The sequence below is a fragment of the Carcharodon carcharias genome, chromosome 13, assembly GCF_017639515.1.
Source record: "Carcharodon carcharias isolate sCarCar2 chromosome 13, sCarCar2.pri, whole genome shotgun sequence".
Taxonomy (NCBI): Eukaryota; Metazoa; Chordata; class Chondrichthyes; order Lamniformes; family Lamnidae; genus Carcharodon; species Carcharodon carcharias.
In genome coordinates this window covers 33,389,849-33,406,641 of record NC_054479.1, presented here as the reverse complement: position 1 = coordinate 33,406,641, position 16,793 = coordinate 33,389,849, and the positions used below count along the sequence as shown (strand labels likewise).

Here is a 16,793-nt window from a genome sequence, read left to right as displayed (position 1 = left end):
AGACCAAATAACTTGCATTAACTAATGGTATAAGATGGTATGCAGGGCATGAAACAATATTTAATAGCAAGTAGGGGAGAAGCTGGAGAAGGTAAGTAAAGGCACAAATGGGCAAGTTTTAATAAGGTTTTTGAAGGTGGGGAAAGAAGCAACAAAGTGGAATTCCAGAGTACAGAGGCACGACGACTGAACTCCTTGCAACCAGTGCTGGAGCTGAAGGAGGGAAGCCGATGCAAGAGTAGTTCAGAAAATTTGCATGTGAAGGCTATTCTTGTACTGCAGCTTAATCTGTGTTTGTATAATTGCAAATATTAAGTTTGGCCAATTTTTTTAAACATACACCAACCTTCATCATCATCATCCAGTGGAGTAGATGGTCTAATTCTCTTCTGATCACCTGAGGAGGCAGCATCAGGTGGCTCTTTCCTCTTTACCTGCAAGTTATTACAGAAACATAACTTACCCTGAGAATCTTAGATTCGTTCTTCACAACTAATCAATTACTATCAGTAAATATGGAGCTGCTAGTGTGTGAAGATATAAATACAGAAAAAAAATAACTCCCATGCTTACAAATTGCTACATTGCAAGCAATCACTTTGAGCGCTTCAATTTCACAGCGCGCGATGTTAAGACTGGCCAACAGGCCAGATCAGCTGTCCGGCCATCTTCAGTTTCAAGCCAGTCTGTAAATAATGTCTGTATGATAACTAATGACATGACAACTGTGGAAATAGGTATTTTATTATCACAGTAAATAACTCTTAAAGCAGCCCCATGCCTCAATCAGTCAAATATAGTAAAGACCGCTTATGAAGTGTTGGAGAGCCCACAGGGTACCCTATTAAGGGGTGCAGACATTAACTTGTGAGAAATGGAGTGTCAGGGAGTGGGAAACATTCCTCAAATCAATAGGATACTACTCGTGCAGGAAAAGATCATAAAATCCAGTCACAGCTTCACTTCAAGCTATCCCATACTGTTCCAAGCTTTTCCACAATTTATCAGATTCAAATTAGCCTGTTGTTAATTCTTCTTCACAAGTCTATGAACATTAAATATGCTACTCCATGGAGACTGAAATGTGGTAAAAGCATTAAGGCATTGCATCCAGGACTGCAGAGATCAAGAAACAGAATGAACCCTTACAATACTATAGCTAAATTTTCTTGGACCACTGACAGGTATGCAACTTTGGCAAAATTGCTTTCACTTTTGGCATTTTAAACCAAATTTAATGTCAATCTTGGCAATGATTGGATGAAAAAGCAACCATTAAATTTGGTGCCAAGCCACTGAAAATGCGTATTTTTTTCAAAAAAGTTGTTCCAATCTCCAAATGGTGAAACCAGGAGATTGGAATATAAACTCAGTTATTTTCTAAAGGAGAAAGTAAGGCACAAAGGTAAATTATGTACGATAAGAGATGCTAGGTTAAAAAGGAGCAAGAAAATGGGGCAGGTAAACGGAAGGCAATGCAAGTAGAATTGAAAGTACTGATAAAAATTTTAAAATAACTAAATTGGAAATTAGGATTGTTTTTAAATGCTTATTTTACTGTATCATTATTGAGAATTAAGCAATTTGTAACGTTTAAGGATCTTTATTTAGTAATATTCGTGTTTATTTCAACTTCACTGTGGCAATGACAATAAGAATTACCCTAAGCCTGCAAGAAGTTCAAGGGTCAATGTTGAAAAGCTATATATGTAATATGTATGAATGTAATGTAAATATTTCTTACAAGGAGGTTTACTTCTCTTTTTGAGTTAAAGGGTTATGAATAAGACTTTTGTGTAAACTGTGTTTAAATCTACCTAATAATCAAAGTACTATTACTGCCTGAACTCCAGACCAAACACAAAACTGCCTGATTCTTACCCTTTTCTGATTGCATTTACATTGTGATATACTACGCTGATTCTAACATTTTTAGCAAGACTTCATATACCAAATGGAAATTTAATTTACACAACACAGTTTCACAGTTCTGACGTTATGTACAAGTTTAATCATTTAGCAATCTATAAATCTGTGATAATTTACTCTAACTATAGTTGCTGATGTTGGAAATTTTAAAGGACAGGAAGATTACAATGTGAAATTTCTAAAGATTGTAATGTTTAGATGGCACGTTAATACAAGAACTAGAAAATGTTGGAAGCTGCTGAAAGTCGAGAATGTTGGCAGATATAAGGTACGGATTGAGCACCAAGATATTTACTGATCATTTTGTACAATAGTGGAGTGCTTGACTTTTCTCAGTTTTAAGAGTTGTTACTGCAGGAAATTGTGGTGTAGCATTGCTGCTGAAATATTTATCAGCTTGGTCAAGACTGCTAACTTTTATTACTGTAGAGCTGGTTTAATATCAGGGTTTCTGTTGGAAAAGAGGCTCCAAAGTGCATTCCTGACCAATGGCTTTTATATTTAACATGGCAGTAGAATGGGAGTCCATTGTGGACTTTGCAATCATATCACATTAAAAACTGCCTCATTAACATGATCTTCAGAAAGTTCTATGTATAAGCTCTGCAATAATTAAATCTAATTAAAATTGAACCTTACTGAAAAGATCATGCCATGACAACCATTCTGTTAAAAGTTAGGGGCTTTTGTTTTCTAATAGAAACCGAGGCAGGCTCATACTCAGAAGTCTGTGCATATTTAACATTCAATATGGAAATTCCTGGTTTTTGGTAGTGTTACAAAATAAGAATTTGTATGGAATGTTCATAAAAGTAGGATCAATGCTGACTGATTTTGGTGATATATTGAACGAATGTGCTTTTTCTAACATTTTATTCCATTGTTACTTTTGTTTAACAAATCTCATTGACTGTTCTTTGGGTCTGTTCCACAGAACACTTTCCATAAAGAAACAATCTGTGTTTATTATTTTTCTTAAGAAAGACTATTGCAAAAGCCACCTTAAATATTGATAACAACCAAGGACCTCTGTGCTATGGAAATGGGCCAGGTTGTATTTCAGGCCAGATACCATAGCAGCCAGTATAACAGAAACAACTGTATATAGTGTGGCTCTGGTCTTTGCATGTCGTCCAGGGCCTGGGGAAAGTTTTGAAGGCTTGTGAAGGGGAGTGTGGCTGAGGCATTCAACCTATCAGTGGCTGGGACACATTCTTATTTTGGCCCCAGGCAGCAAAATTCTGGTGTATTTATATGACCATCATTATTAATGCCATCTCTAGAAGGACCTTGTGGAAGTAGGAATGCTACCTAATTTATTTTACCAGGCAGAGAAGTCCAGATTTCCACTCATTACACTATAGAATGCTTTTACATGCAAAAAATAAGAGCTCAGAGTAAACACACAATGGTTTCCTGGCATATAAAATTCTTAGCGGGTTTGCTATGGTAGAGGCTGAGAGGCTTTTTACCTTGGCTGTGGAATCTAGTATTAGGGATCACAGTGTTAGGATTAAGGCTCGACCATTTAGAACTAAGATTAGGAGAAATTTCTTCACTCAAGAATGTTCAGAATTCTCCAGACCAAAGGGCAGTGGATGCTCAGTGAGGTATTAATTATCCCCTGTTAAAAGTGCGTTCTAATAGTGCAGATTGTAAATTAGGGAAATTCCCTGGATAGCTCTGCCTCCATTTTCGTTTAACATGGTTACTGTGAATGCTCAGCTTTTAAAAAAAAAACTGCTGCTTCCTGCTTCTCACTCCCAAACTCGCTGCTTCCAGCTCATTACCCCTCTCCAGAGCCTTCACTGTGAGCAAGGGCTTGGGAAATTGGCATTGATAGGGAGGAAGGGAATGAGAGACACAGTGATTGAAAAGGAGGGTCGGGAGAAGGGATGTGAGCAGGAGGTAGGCAGACTGGCAGGAAGCAGTAAGCAGGAGGGGGGGAGCAGGAGAGTCAAGGGAGGGAAGCGGCGAGCGGGAGAGTTGAGGGAGGGAAGCGGCGAGCGGGAGGGTTGAGGGAGGGAAGCGGCGAGCAGGAGGGTTGAGGACGGAAGCGACGAGCAGGAAGGTTAGGGAGGGAAATGACGAGCTGAAGGATGGGGAGAGGGAAGCAACAAGGAGGTGGGTTGGGAGAGGCTGCAAGCAGGAGAGGTGTCAAGCAGGAGGCAGATAGAAAAAGTTAGTAAGTTTTTAAGAGTTAGTAAGTGTAACAAGTTTACTAAGAGTAATTGGTAAATAAGAGAATTTTTGGGCCAGTTAGATTCATGGCAGCCAATATGTTTTTAATATAAAAATTACAGGTCAGGTTCGTAACCCACCCTTATTCCATGTTTTCTTATGTGAAAGTTATTTTCATTTAGCACATTTTCATTTAGCATGCCGTTTTTGAGTAACACATTAGGAGTGCTAAACAAGGGATAGCTGTGTGCAAAACTGGAATGGATAAATTTTTGGATACTTAGGAAATTAAAGGATATGGGGATAGGACAAGAAAGTGGAGTTAAGATAGAAGATCAGCTGAATGTCAGAACAGGCTTAAGAGGCTCTCTGGCTGGTCCTGCTCCTATTTCTAAGTTCTTGTGCTGTTGTTAGTAAAATAATCAACTTCCAGGCTTAAAACCTGCCACTGGATATGTGGACATCCATTTTGATGGAGAATGGCACCAGGTGGATGTGTAGTGGGGACTGAGAGAAGTCCAGGGAAGCTGGTATAATATTGCTCTCCTGCTACCAGTTCTGAAATTAAAAAGCGCAATAAAGACACTGTGCCTGGTTGCCAAAGCACAAGTCTCATGGAGCCTGTGGCAACACCAGTGTAAAATTGCCAGGTTCACTTAATCTGTTTCAGGAAGATCCTCCTTTTTACTGGGTTTGTAGCAAGCAGATTTTAATTAATTGGCATTTCTATATCATGGTGAATGACATTCATACCATCTCAAACACCCCATCACTATCAGTGTAACAGTTAAATGTTCAAAAAATGTTGTACCAAAGGGAGGAAGGGAAAGGTGAGGTCAACTTTTCAATCTTAGCAGAGGAGCCGTGAGAATTACTTAACAAAGGACTATGAGCTGAAATCTTGCAACAGTGGAATCCAGCAGCATTTGTATGGAAATCTAGTGCCTGATTAGACAACAGTGAACAAGGCACATGAATATTCAAAATATTTTTCGTGACAGTTTTGGCATGAGATGAATTGACTAATTGGATATTTTGAATCTAAAGAAGGCATTTCATCAGTGACATGTAAGCAATTACAACACATACAAAAATGCAATATTATCTTGAAGACTCTCCAGGGACTCTAGTTGTAAACCCCTGTGCTAACAGTTGTTACCAAAAGAGAAGTACAATTTATTTTCCAATGTTGCGTTGCATGCAAGTATTTTCTTCAGTTTGAGTATTGCTGAAAAATGATGTTAAAGCTTTTTGTCTTGGACTCATCAGGACAGATTCACAAGAATATCAATTGTAAAGAGAAAAACAATTTGTCCTGCATGGGAAGAGAGTGCTGACTGGTTGGCAAGTGGACTCTGATTGGTAGAGGTGTTGCTATGGAGTACATAGTAGAAGCGAAATGGATAGCTTCAACTGTTGCTTAAATTTTTGAGACACCTTACCCTTCTATGAAAGGCTGAAGTAGACTGGGTACTTGTCAGGACAGAAACTGGCAACCTTAGGCCAATTCATGAGTTTGTCCGAAATACATTAAGCAATGATCTGATCAGGGAAGCCATTATTCCGCAGGATGGCTTGATGTGCGCCCTATTTCAGCATCAAGCTTGCACAGTGAGCAAATGACTCAGTCCCTATTTACAAGGTTGCCAATAAAGCCAATCTTATAATGTGTAGAACTCTAAGAATCCCAACATGTATATTGGCGAATAAAGGTAGGCTTATGATAACCAAATGACAGATTTCTCAACAAGCACATCAAGGGAGCTCATTTGACTACTCCATTTCAAAGACAAATTTGAGCGCAGGATGGAGCCCATTAAGGTGTATAAAGATATAAAGAAATTCTTATATGCAGCTGCAAATTCAACTATAGCAAACGTATCATCTATGTATTGGAAATATGCAAGGGGTAGGAGGTTAGGTGTCATTCCATTGAAGATGTGTTTCTCGTGGAAACTGACAAAGTTGTTTGTGAGAGCTGGGCCTAGAGGGGATTCTCATGGCAACACCATCTATTTAGACATACATGGTATTGTTAAAACAACACCATGACAATGCCTTGACCTGTCATGCTGACCTGCCTGGTTTGAATTTAAACAAAAGCTTGGCAGTTAATTGTTCCCTGGTGCATGCGCCATGGCAACACCTCTACCAATCAGAGTCCACTTGCCAACCAATCAGCACTCTCCTCACATGCAGTACAAATTGTTGCTCCCTTTACGACTGGCATTCTTGCGAATCTGTCCTGATGAGTGCTAGACGAAAAGCTTTGACAGCATGTCTCTTTTTTCAGCAATACTCAAATTCGACAGCTACCAAAAGACTATTTCTTCAATTTAAAGTTTTACAAACTCTTCAATGATTGGAATTAAAGTGACAAGTCATGCACCAAAAATAATGTATCTGGATACCGATGATATTGATTTTTAAAAAACTTAAGTCCTCTGGTGATGCTCTTTTCCTTACCTTAAAGGATGGTAATCGGATTGCACCCCTTAGTCCCATGCCTAGTCCCATGCCTTCATAGCCAAGTCCTTCTCCTTTGGGCCAGTTCTCTAACAGACATGTTGATGCCGGAGCTGATTCTTTAGGCTTTGGTCTCTCCTCATCCTTACTTTGATCTGCAGATTTTATTGGTGTATGTGAAGCCTGTGGAAGGAGATGGTGAAACAAAAAAAATATAAAATGTATACAAAAATGCAGGGCCAGAAACCAAACCAAATGTAAACTTGAGTTGAATGTGTACTTAATTCTGAAATTAGCAAAGCATATCTGAATAAATAAGCACTATACTACCAAGACACCACACTTTGATTTCAAAAAATCAGGTAGCCTATAATTAAGTTTCAGTCCATTAAAACCAGAATTTGAACATGATTATTTCATTGGGACAGGACATGCCCATTCTGGAATATTAGCTGATCAATATGATTATGTGAATATGACACTATCAGACTGTTGTTTGACTGGGTCTGTGGGACAGTTCTTCCAAATTTCACACCAGTGTGCAGACGTTAGTGTGAATGAGCCTGCACAACTGAATTTTCGGGGTGTACGTTCATTGTGTTCTGATTTTAAGGTTAGTGGACCATCCTGTTTTATTCTTGTTATTCTTCCTAGCGATTTGATATAACTTAGTGGCTTCTAGACCACTTCAGAGGGCAGTTGAGTCAACCACATCAGCGTGAGACTTGAGTCACCTATGGAACAGACTGGGTAAGGATAACAGGTTTTCTTCTCTAAAAGGATATAGAGACTCAGCTGAGTTTTAAAATCCTATCAACCAGTCAAAATTAAAGTCTGCTCTGTTAGATAAAAAGGGTCCTACATGAAATAGGTTTGAGGCAGTCTGAGCCCACTTCCACCAGGGACGACAGAACAAGTTGTCTGCAGTTGACAGCCTCATTCGCAGGGGTCACAGAATGGCTGGTGCGGCAAGTGGAAAAATATCACACTGGTTCCATAGACCTGATCTTTTGAGGTTAGGAAGTAGGCATATTGTTCCAGAAAAGTGGAGGGAGCTTTATTCTACATATTATTGGTCTATAACTGATTTGGGAGTACCTGACACTAACTTCAAAGTAGAGGTTGTTCCATTCCTCAGAACTACTGTTCCCCACAATGATGTCCACGCTAGATCATCATTCTCAATGAAAATTAAGTTAAGAAGAATGCTAAGATAAAGTATTTTAAAAAGTATTGATACTGCTGTACATCAAATGATACTGTTAAAACCTGGTGCTTTTTTTACCTGCAAATCTGAGTAGGTGCAACTTACAAGGGCAACCTTTGGCAAATTTTATACAAGCTCAACCAAGGTGCCTGTCTTAATAGTAAGCATTTTGCCTGTAGCAACAGCAGAAGCAATCCACCTCATCATGCAGAAGACTGTGCACTGAGAAAACTGAGACCTCTACATACAAATATGTCTAGTTGTGGTTAAAGTTTTATTTATGAAGTAGCTCGGTTGCTTGAAAGCTGTAGAACCAATGGCAGGATCAGTGTTCAATGATCATTTAACGTTGCTCTGTTGTAATCTTTAGGCACACAGCATACTCTTGATAATTCAGTGAAAACAAATTAGGGTCATCACATAAGAAATTAAGATCATTAACTCACTTCATGACTCCCCAAAGCCTGTCCACCATCTACAAGGCACAAATCAGGAGTGTGATGGAATACCCTTCACTTGCCTGGATAAGTACAGCTCCAACAACACTCAGGAAGCTCGACAACATCCAGGACAAAGCAGCCAGCTTGACTGTCACCCCATCCATCACCTTAAACATTCATCCCCCTCCACCACTGAACTACACTGGCAGCAGTGTTTACCATCTACAAGATGTACTGCAGCAACTCACCAAACCCGTGACCACCTAGGATAAGGGCAGCAGATGCGTGGGAACACCTACCACCTGCACATTCCACTCCAAGCCACACACCATCCTGACTTGGAACTATATAGTCATTCCTTCATTGTCGCTGGGTCAAAATCCTGGAATTCCCTTCCTAACAGCAGTGTGGCTTTACCTACACCACATGGACTAAAGCGGTTCAAGAAGACAGCTCACTATCACCTTCTCAACAGCAATTAGGGATGGGCAACAAATGCTGGCTCAGCCAGCGACACCCACATCCCACAAAAGAATAAAAAATACCTCCTCAGCACGTGGTCAGTCAAGTAATGCTGCTCTGCACACTTTGTAGATTTTAAAATTGAATCACCTTCACTATTCCGAAAGCTTGTGCTTTGAGATTATTTCTGGTGGCAATTTAAATAGTTTCATCCCTAAAGATGAATGAGCACACTGAAATTATTTCTAAAATCGACTCAGTTGAATGAACAGTTCTGCTTATTTTTTGATGTTATCGGGTCAATTGTACTGTTGCATGTAGACTCACAATCTCATTCACATATCAGTGATGCACAAACTTAAGGATCATGCTGACGGGTAAGAAAATACATCCAAGAACTGGGTTAAATGATGTGAGAGTAATGGATATAATGAGAAACATACAAAAAATTGACTCAAATAGATATACCAGTTCTGTACTGCACTTCAAAAATATACAGGCAAAACATTTACATTATATTTTATATGGGACAGACATCAAATGTAGCAATAATCAATCTAAAATCAGGACATCAGCATCCAAGCACAATCAAGTGAACACTCTTTTGCCTCCCCTCTGTCCTATTCCACCTTCCTGTCCATAGAAAAAAAGGAAAAAGTGCAGAAGCCCTTATAACATAATTCAAATCAGACTATAAGGCCATTGGCTTGACACACTTACATTTCTTGCCTGATTTGCTGACTCCATAATATTAGCTGCTTCTGACCAACACTGTTTAAAAGCAGAATGTTTTAGTTTGAACACAGTTCTAGAATCTTTCGTATGTAAATGAAGCTTAAAATTCTAAAGAAACAACATATTTTTATTGGAAAATGGTAAAAGGAGGAAAATTACTGGGCAGCTGTTTCAGGAGAATTTCAAAAATCTATGTGGGCATGCAATATTTTTATGTGGGAAGGGGGTAATTCTACCATAGTGCATGCTGCTGGGAGTCAAGGTTCCTAGCCAGCAGTGTGTTCTTGAAAAATGACCACTTTAAGTATGAAAACATACTACAGTGTGAACATAGATTCTATCCTTTTTGGATTGTGTTTGAACAGAGCATTTTGAGTTGTACAACAATGGAGTGAAATAGTTGCAGTAACAGATTTGCCACCGATGGCTATGACAAGAGCAGTCTGAGGTAAATGAATTAGGAATTTCATGCAAGGTTACTGAAGTATAATAGTCCATGTGCAATCTTTCTTACAGCACAATGGTATAGGAAAACACTTTACTAAAAATCACTGGGAGACCAGGCAGCTTAGTTCAGGTGGCAAAGCTGAAAGGTAATGGATTCAAATTATACACTGGCACTTAACTTAGAAACAGAGAAAATAAGAGCAGGAGTAGGTCATTCAGCCCTTTGAGCCTGCTCCGCCATTTAATATGATCACAGCTGATCCTTTATCTCAACGCCATACTCGCACTCTCTCCCCATACCCCTTGATGCCTTAGAGCCCAGAAATCTATTTCCTTCTTAAATATATTCAGTGACTTGGCCTCCACAGCCTTCTGTGGTAGAGAATTCCATGGGTTCACCACCCTCTGAATGAAGAAATTTCTCCTCATCTCAGTCCTAAATGATCTATCCCATATCCTGAGTCTGTGACCCATTGTTCTAGACATCCCAGTCAGGGGAAATATCAAAAATTAACAGCATAATTTTGGACCATACTAGTGTAGTACCGAGGAAGAGATGTAACATTAGATTGTTTTCATCTAACGAGGAGCCAAAAATGACATCTAGCTCACCTATTCAGTTGAATGCCAGGGGCTATTTGAAGATGAGCAGAGAATACCCGTGTCCTGGCCAATCTTGCAGGACAAGGAGCCATTAAACAGATTAATTGGTTATTTATCTCATTGCTATTTCTGGTATGCTACCGGTGAAGAATGTCTGCTTCATTTTCCTACATAAAAAGTTAATGTACTTCAAAAATAACCCATTGCATGAAGCACTTTAAGATATTTCAACTGAGTAATAGATGCAATAGCCACCCATACTCCTTCCCGCATTGACACCCATTCACCCATAAACGCTGTCCTCACTAGCCTAACACAATCTCATCCCTTAATGCATTAAATTTAAAATCCTCATTTTAAAATCCCTCAGTTTATCACGTCTGGCCTTGGTACATACCCTTCCATTCATCCCACCATGGAACCTCAGTATTTCCGTGGTTGTAAGCGCCTTAAGATGTTTGGTGGTAATGAAAAGCGCTATATAAATGCAATTCTTTATTTTATTTTTCTGTTCTCTGAACCTCTTCCCTGAAGTCATCCAACCCTCCTCTTTTTGATCATCTTTAAAAACATTCTCTCAATATCCGTCAACTCCTGGTCACTCCTGCTAATGTAGGAAATGGAATTGCTCGATGAAAAATGACCAAGGTCCATCTAGTTCACCTTGTATTTGCATGACACAACAATAATGCAGTTGTTTCAATGTTGACCAATCATAGCAATCAATCGGTTTACGATTTCTCTGCACCCTCCTCTTTCCCAATTCACTGAACTCTTGTCTATACCAATATGCTTTATTTCCTTTTAGGATTTAATTGCTGTTGATGTTCAGTGAAATTTTTCTGCAATAAAAGTTAATTAAATCAAGTTTTTTAACAAGTCCAAACTCACTGAACAAGCAGCTGTTAGACACAGATGTGGATGCTGTACTATGCTATTTTGCAAACATCATTTCTGTTTCCATTTGGTTACAAAGTACAATATGCAACATTATGCAATATGGTCTGCTGCATGATGCAACATGAATTTCTCTTTGGTCAAGTTTCACTGCTGAAACGCATGATCTAAAGCACTTAAAACCAGCTAAGGTACTGTAAAAGCAATAAATGTTCTATCCAGTTTTCAATTATATATATAACAGAGCTGTACAGCCATTGCACAGTTTGCATTGTTTAGGTCATTATCTATTGTTGGTCTATTAAAAGAAATGCTAGGATTGGCCCTCATTTGGAAGACAAAATGATAGGGTAGTGTTTTGGATGTGACCCTTAAACTACATAAATAGTTTTAGATGCAGGTAGGCCCTCTCTTCACTTTCAACATTTTTGGTTTTATTTTGACGTTCAGCTTTTGCTGATTTTCTTTTTTATCTCTACTAACATATCATTTTTATGTTTAAACAATGTACAAAAAGATAGACATGAAACCTAACACACCATCATATCAGCCAAATCAGGGTTAAAGGTATTTTTCCCCAACTAGAAGATTTTCTATGGGTAAGTTATTGACTAACATATCATTCCCCAACAAAAAAAGCAAAATAACTTTGGGTGAGACCCTACAAAAACATGTATAAAGCTATGTATGCATGTATGAATCTGCAAGAGAGAAAATATGAAAAGTAATTAGCAGATTTTATCCACATAGCTAATGTTCAAACTGTCATAAAAATTACTTCATATTCAATCTGATGCTCTAAATTTAGAGTTTCAAAAGAGATCCTACTAAGCCATTGTACCCTTAAGAATGAAGAATACAAGGTGATGGCAACACTACTGCATTGTTTGTTCAATAACTTTTTGTTCAACAATTGTCCAATGACTTGCCAGTAAATCCTGTAAATTATTCTCAGCACAAGGAGAGTAAAGGCGGTGTCATTTTGAATTTAAGTTGGAATAAGGAACACCACAGCTTTAGAAGAAACTATTAACAACTGTCAATACTAACAGAAACCAGTTTGAGAGGATTAATTTGCTCAACTAGTTCATGTTAATATTTTCACATAAATTTCCTTGGTGCACTATTTTAAAGTAGTGTTGTTCATCTTATCATTTCAAAATTACACATAAAGACTTTTTTTTTTGCAAATTATCCAGCTCCCCATAGTGTTGGATTCGAAGGAGTCAAGACCAAGTGTAATGTTCAGGTGAAGGCAGGAGATAGTTAGACTAGGGCATGGACATAATTTGGTCCTCATTTTAAAGTGATATATTCCATCTTCATTTTATGTATTTCCGTTATTAATTTTGTCGCACTGTAATTATACTCTCTCACCAGTTGTGTCATTGCAGCATTACCACTAGAAGGCAAGTGTAGCAGTTTACATACATAGTTTCCATTACACATGTAGGTAATACATTTTTACAGTGGGAAATGTTGACAGGAAGTGCACAGAGACAAATTATTTTTTATACATTATAGACAGATGGGTCATCAATGCACCTCTTAGGGAAATTAGGCCTCAAAACAAGAATATTGTTCACCATCACAATTTTAAAAAAATATTAAAACATTTTAAAGGCATTTTGGAAAGATTAGCTGATCTCCCATGGTATTCTGCTGAAATGCAATTGTGTTTAACCTACTCAGGGTCTTTAAAGCTATTGTTTAGTATTGTTTCTGTGAAAATGGTTCAAAAAGGAAAATTCTGAAGTCAATTACAGGCTTAGTGAAGAAGGTTTCCACAGACCACCAGTTGCTTATATAGTTCTCTGGCTCTTTGGAGAAAGGCAGAGTAGCAAGTTACAAAGTAACAGGTGGTGTCATGGTGTAATTGATGGAGTACCACATTTCTAGCAATTTGGCTCCAGATTCAAGTCCAGGCAGAGCCTTGAATTTTCCAAATGGCTGTTCCTGTGTTGTAACTTCTATAGCAACAACTAACTTTCCATTTTTTTACTAAATACCTACAAAATAAAAGGAACACCAATATGTGATAGCTGTGCACTAGAAGTGAATGACACACGTACGCACACACACGCACACACATACACACTGCAGGTTATTAACTGGCTGTCCTTTCCCCAAATATGACTGCTAGACTCAGACAGCACAGACATTCCAACTTCTAAATTAACATGGTATTGGTGTTCGTTCTCTTTTTTAATAATTTTGAAATTAGAAAGAGAAGAAATTTATATTTAGACAGCTTTTATGGCTAAAATCCAAATCAAACCTGCCTTTATTTTTATCTTATCAAGCATATATAATAGTGCCACTCATAGCAAGCCAGAAGCTTCTCTGTGGATCACTACCTTGATCCACAAAAGCCTCTCCACTGAGAGGCTTTTGCGTTCTGACAATCATCACAATCCTCCAATTGCTTCATATGACTGAAATGGTCTTGAGTGGAAAATGTGAAATAGATACCTTCAAAATCCAGGCTGGGGTCAAACAAGGCTGTATGACCACCCCATATTATTTACAATTTCCAAACAGTGGTTATTCATCTCATCAAAGATCAACTGCCCTCTGGTGTTATTTTTTTTAAAAATTCATTCATTCAAGGGATGTGGGCATCACTGGCTGGGCCAGCATTTATTGCCCATCCCTAACTTCCCTTGAGAAGGTGGTGGAGTGCTGCCTTCTTGAACCTCTCCTGTCCATGTGGTGTAGGTACACTCAAAGTGCTGTTAGGAAGGGAGTTCCAGGATTTTGACCCAGCAACAGTAAAGGAATGGTGATATATTTCCAAATCAGACTTGGAGGGGAACTTCCAGTTGGTGGTGTTCCCATCTATCTGCTGCCCTTGTCCTTCTAGATGGTATTGGTTGTGGGTTTGGCAGGTGCTGTCGAAGGAGCCTTGGTGAATTCCAGCAGTGCATCTTGCAGATGGTACACACTGATGCTTTCCACCCCACACTGATGCTACTGTGCCTGGTAGTGCAGGGAGTGAATGTTTGTGGATGTGGTGCCAATCAAATGGGCTGCTTTGTCCGGGACGGTGTCAAGCTTCTTGAGTGTTGTGGGAGCTGCACTTATCCAGGCAAGTGGGAAGTAATGCCATCACACTCCTGACTTGTGCCTTGCAGATGGTGGACAGGCTTTGGGGAGTCAGGAAGTGGGTTACTCGTCGCATGGTTCCTAGCCTCTGACCTGCTCTTGTAGCCACAGTATTTATATGGCTAGTCCAGTTCAGTCTCTGGTTAATGGTAACTCCCAGGGTGTTGATAGTGGGGGGATTCAGTAATGGGAATGCCAGTGAACATCAAGGGATGGTGATTGGATTCTCTCTTGTTGGAGATGGTCATTGCCTGACACTTGTGTGGTGCAAATGTTACTTGCCACTTGTCAGCCCAAGCCTGGATATTGTCCAGGTCTTGCTGCATTTGGACATGGACTGCTTCAGTATCTGAGGAATCGCGAATGGTGCTGAACATTGTGCAATCCTCAGCGAACATTCCCACTTGTGACCTTTTGATGGAAGGAAGGTCATTGATGAAGCAGCTAAAGATGGTTGGGCCGAGGACACTACCCTGAGGAACTCCTGCGGTGATGTCCTGGAGCTGAGATGACTGACCTCCAACAACCACAACCATCTTCCTTTGTGCTGGTATGACTCCAACCAGCAGAGAGTTTTCCCCCGATTCCCAATGACGCCAGTTTTGCTAGGGCTCCTTGATGCCACACTCTGTCAAATGCAGCCTTGATGTCAAGGGCAGTCACTGTCACCACACCTCGGGAGTTCAGCTCCTTGGTCCATGTTTGCCAAGGCTGTAATGAGGTCAGGAGCTGAGTGGCCCTGGCGGAACACAAACTGGATGTCAGTGAGCAGGTTATTGCTAAGAAAGTGCCACCTGATAACACTGTTGATTATCATTTTCATTACTTTATTGATGATGGAGAGTAGACTGATGGGATGGTAATTGGCTGGGTTGGATTTGTCCTGCTTTTTGTGTACAGGGCATACATGGGCAATTTTCCACATAGCTGGGGTAGATGCCAGTGTTGTAGCTGTACTGGAACAGCTTGGCTAGGGGTGCAGCAAGCTCTGGAGCACAAGTATTCAGTACTATTGCCGGAATATTGTCAGGGCCCATAGCTTTTTCAGTATCCAGTGCCTTCAGCCATTTGTTGACATTACGTGGAGTGAATTGAATTGGCTGAAGACTGGCATCTGAAATGCTGGGAACCTCCAGCGGAGGCCGAGATGGATCAACCACTCGGCACTTCTGGCTAAAGATTGTAGTAAATGCTTCAGCCTTATCTTTTGCACTGATGTGCTGGGCTCCTCCATTGTTGAGGATGGGGATATTTGTGGAGCCTCCTCCTCCAGTGACTTGTTTAATTGTCCACCACCATTCACGACTGGATGTGGCAGGACTGCAGAACTTTGATCTGATTTGTTGGTTGTGGGATCACTTAGCCCTGTCTATCACTTACTGCTTATGCTGTTTGGCATGCAAGTAGTCCTACAGCTTCACAAGGCTGACACCTCATTTTTAGGTATGCCTGGTGCTGCTCCTGGCATGCCCTCCTGCACTCTTCATTGAACCAGGGTTGATCCCCTGGCTTGATGGTAATGACAGAGTGGGGGATATGCCAGACCATGAGGTTATAGATTGTGTTCGAATACAGTTCTGCTGCTGCTGGCCCACAGAGCCTCATGGATGCCCAGTCTTGAGTTGCTAGGTCTGTTCGAAATCTATCCCATTTAGTACAGTGGTAGTGCCACACAAGACAATGGAGGGTATCATCAATGTGAAGGCGAGACTTAGTCTCTAAAATGACTGAGTGATGGTCACTCCTATCGATACTGTCATAGACAAACACATCTGCGGCAGGCAGGTTGGTGAGGATGAGATCAAGTATGTTTTTCTCTCTTGCTGGTCCTCTCACCACCTGCCGCAGACCCAGTCTAGCAACTATGTCCTTTAGGACTCAGCTAGCTTGGTCAGGAGTGGTGCCACCAAGCCACTCGGTGATGGACATTGAAGTCCCCCACCCAGAGTACATTCTGTGCCCTTGCCACCCTCAGTGCTTCCTCCAAGTGGTGTTTAACATGGAGCAGCACTGATTCAGCTGAGGGAGGGTGATATATGGTAATCAGCAGGAGGTTTCTTTGCCCGTGTTTGACATGATGCCATGAGGCTTCATGGGGTCCAGTGTCGATGTTGAGTACTTCCAGGGCAACTCCCTCCCAACTGTATACCATGGTGTCGCAACCTCTGCTGGGCCTGTCCTGCCGGTGGTACAGGACATACCCAGGAATGATGATAGTGGTGTCTGGAACATTATCTTTAAGTATGATTCCGTGAGGATGACTATGTCAGGCTGTTGCTTGGCTAGCCTGTGAGACAGCTCTCCCAATTTTGGCACTAGCC

General features: G+C 40.3%; 1 protein-coding gene across 2 annotated transcripts in view; it reads right to left on the bottom strand.

The window, feature by feature from the left end:
* setd1ba (SET domain containing 1B, histone lysine methyltransferase a) overlaps positions 1-16,793 on the bottom strand; it is a 143,914-nt gene that overhangs the window by 29,429 nt on the left and 97,692 nt on the right. For both annotated transcript variants that reach the window (XM_041202537.1, XM_041202538.1), the window contains 2 exons: positions 6,577-6,759; positions 347-434 (listed from right to left, as the gene is read on the bottom strand). In XM_041202537.1, the coding sequence (XP_041058471.1) occupies positions 347-434; positions 6,577-6,759 (271 nt within the window). The remainder of the gene's footprint in view (positions 1-346; positions 435-6,576; positions 6,760-16,793) is intronic.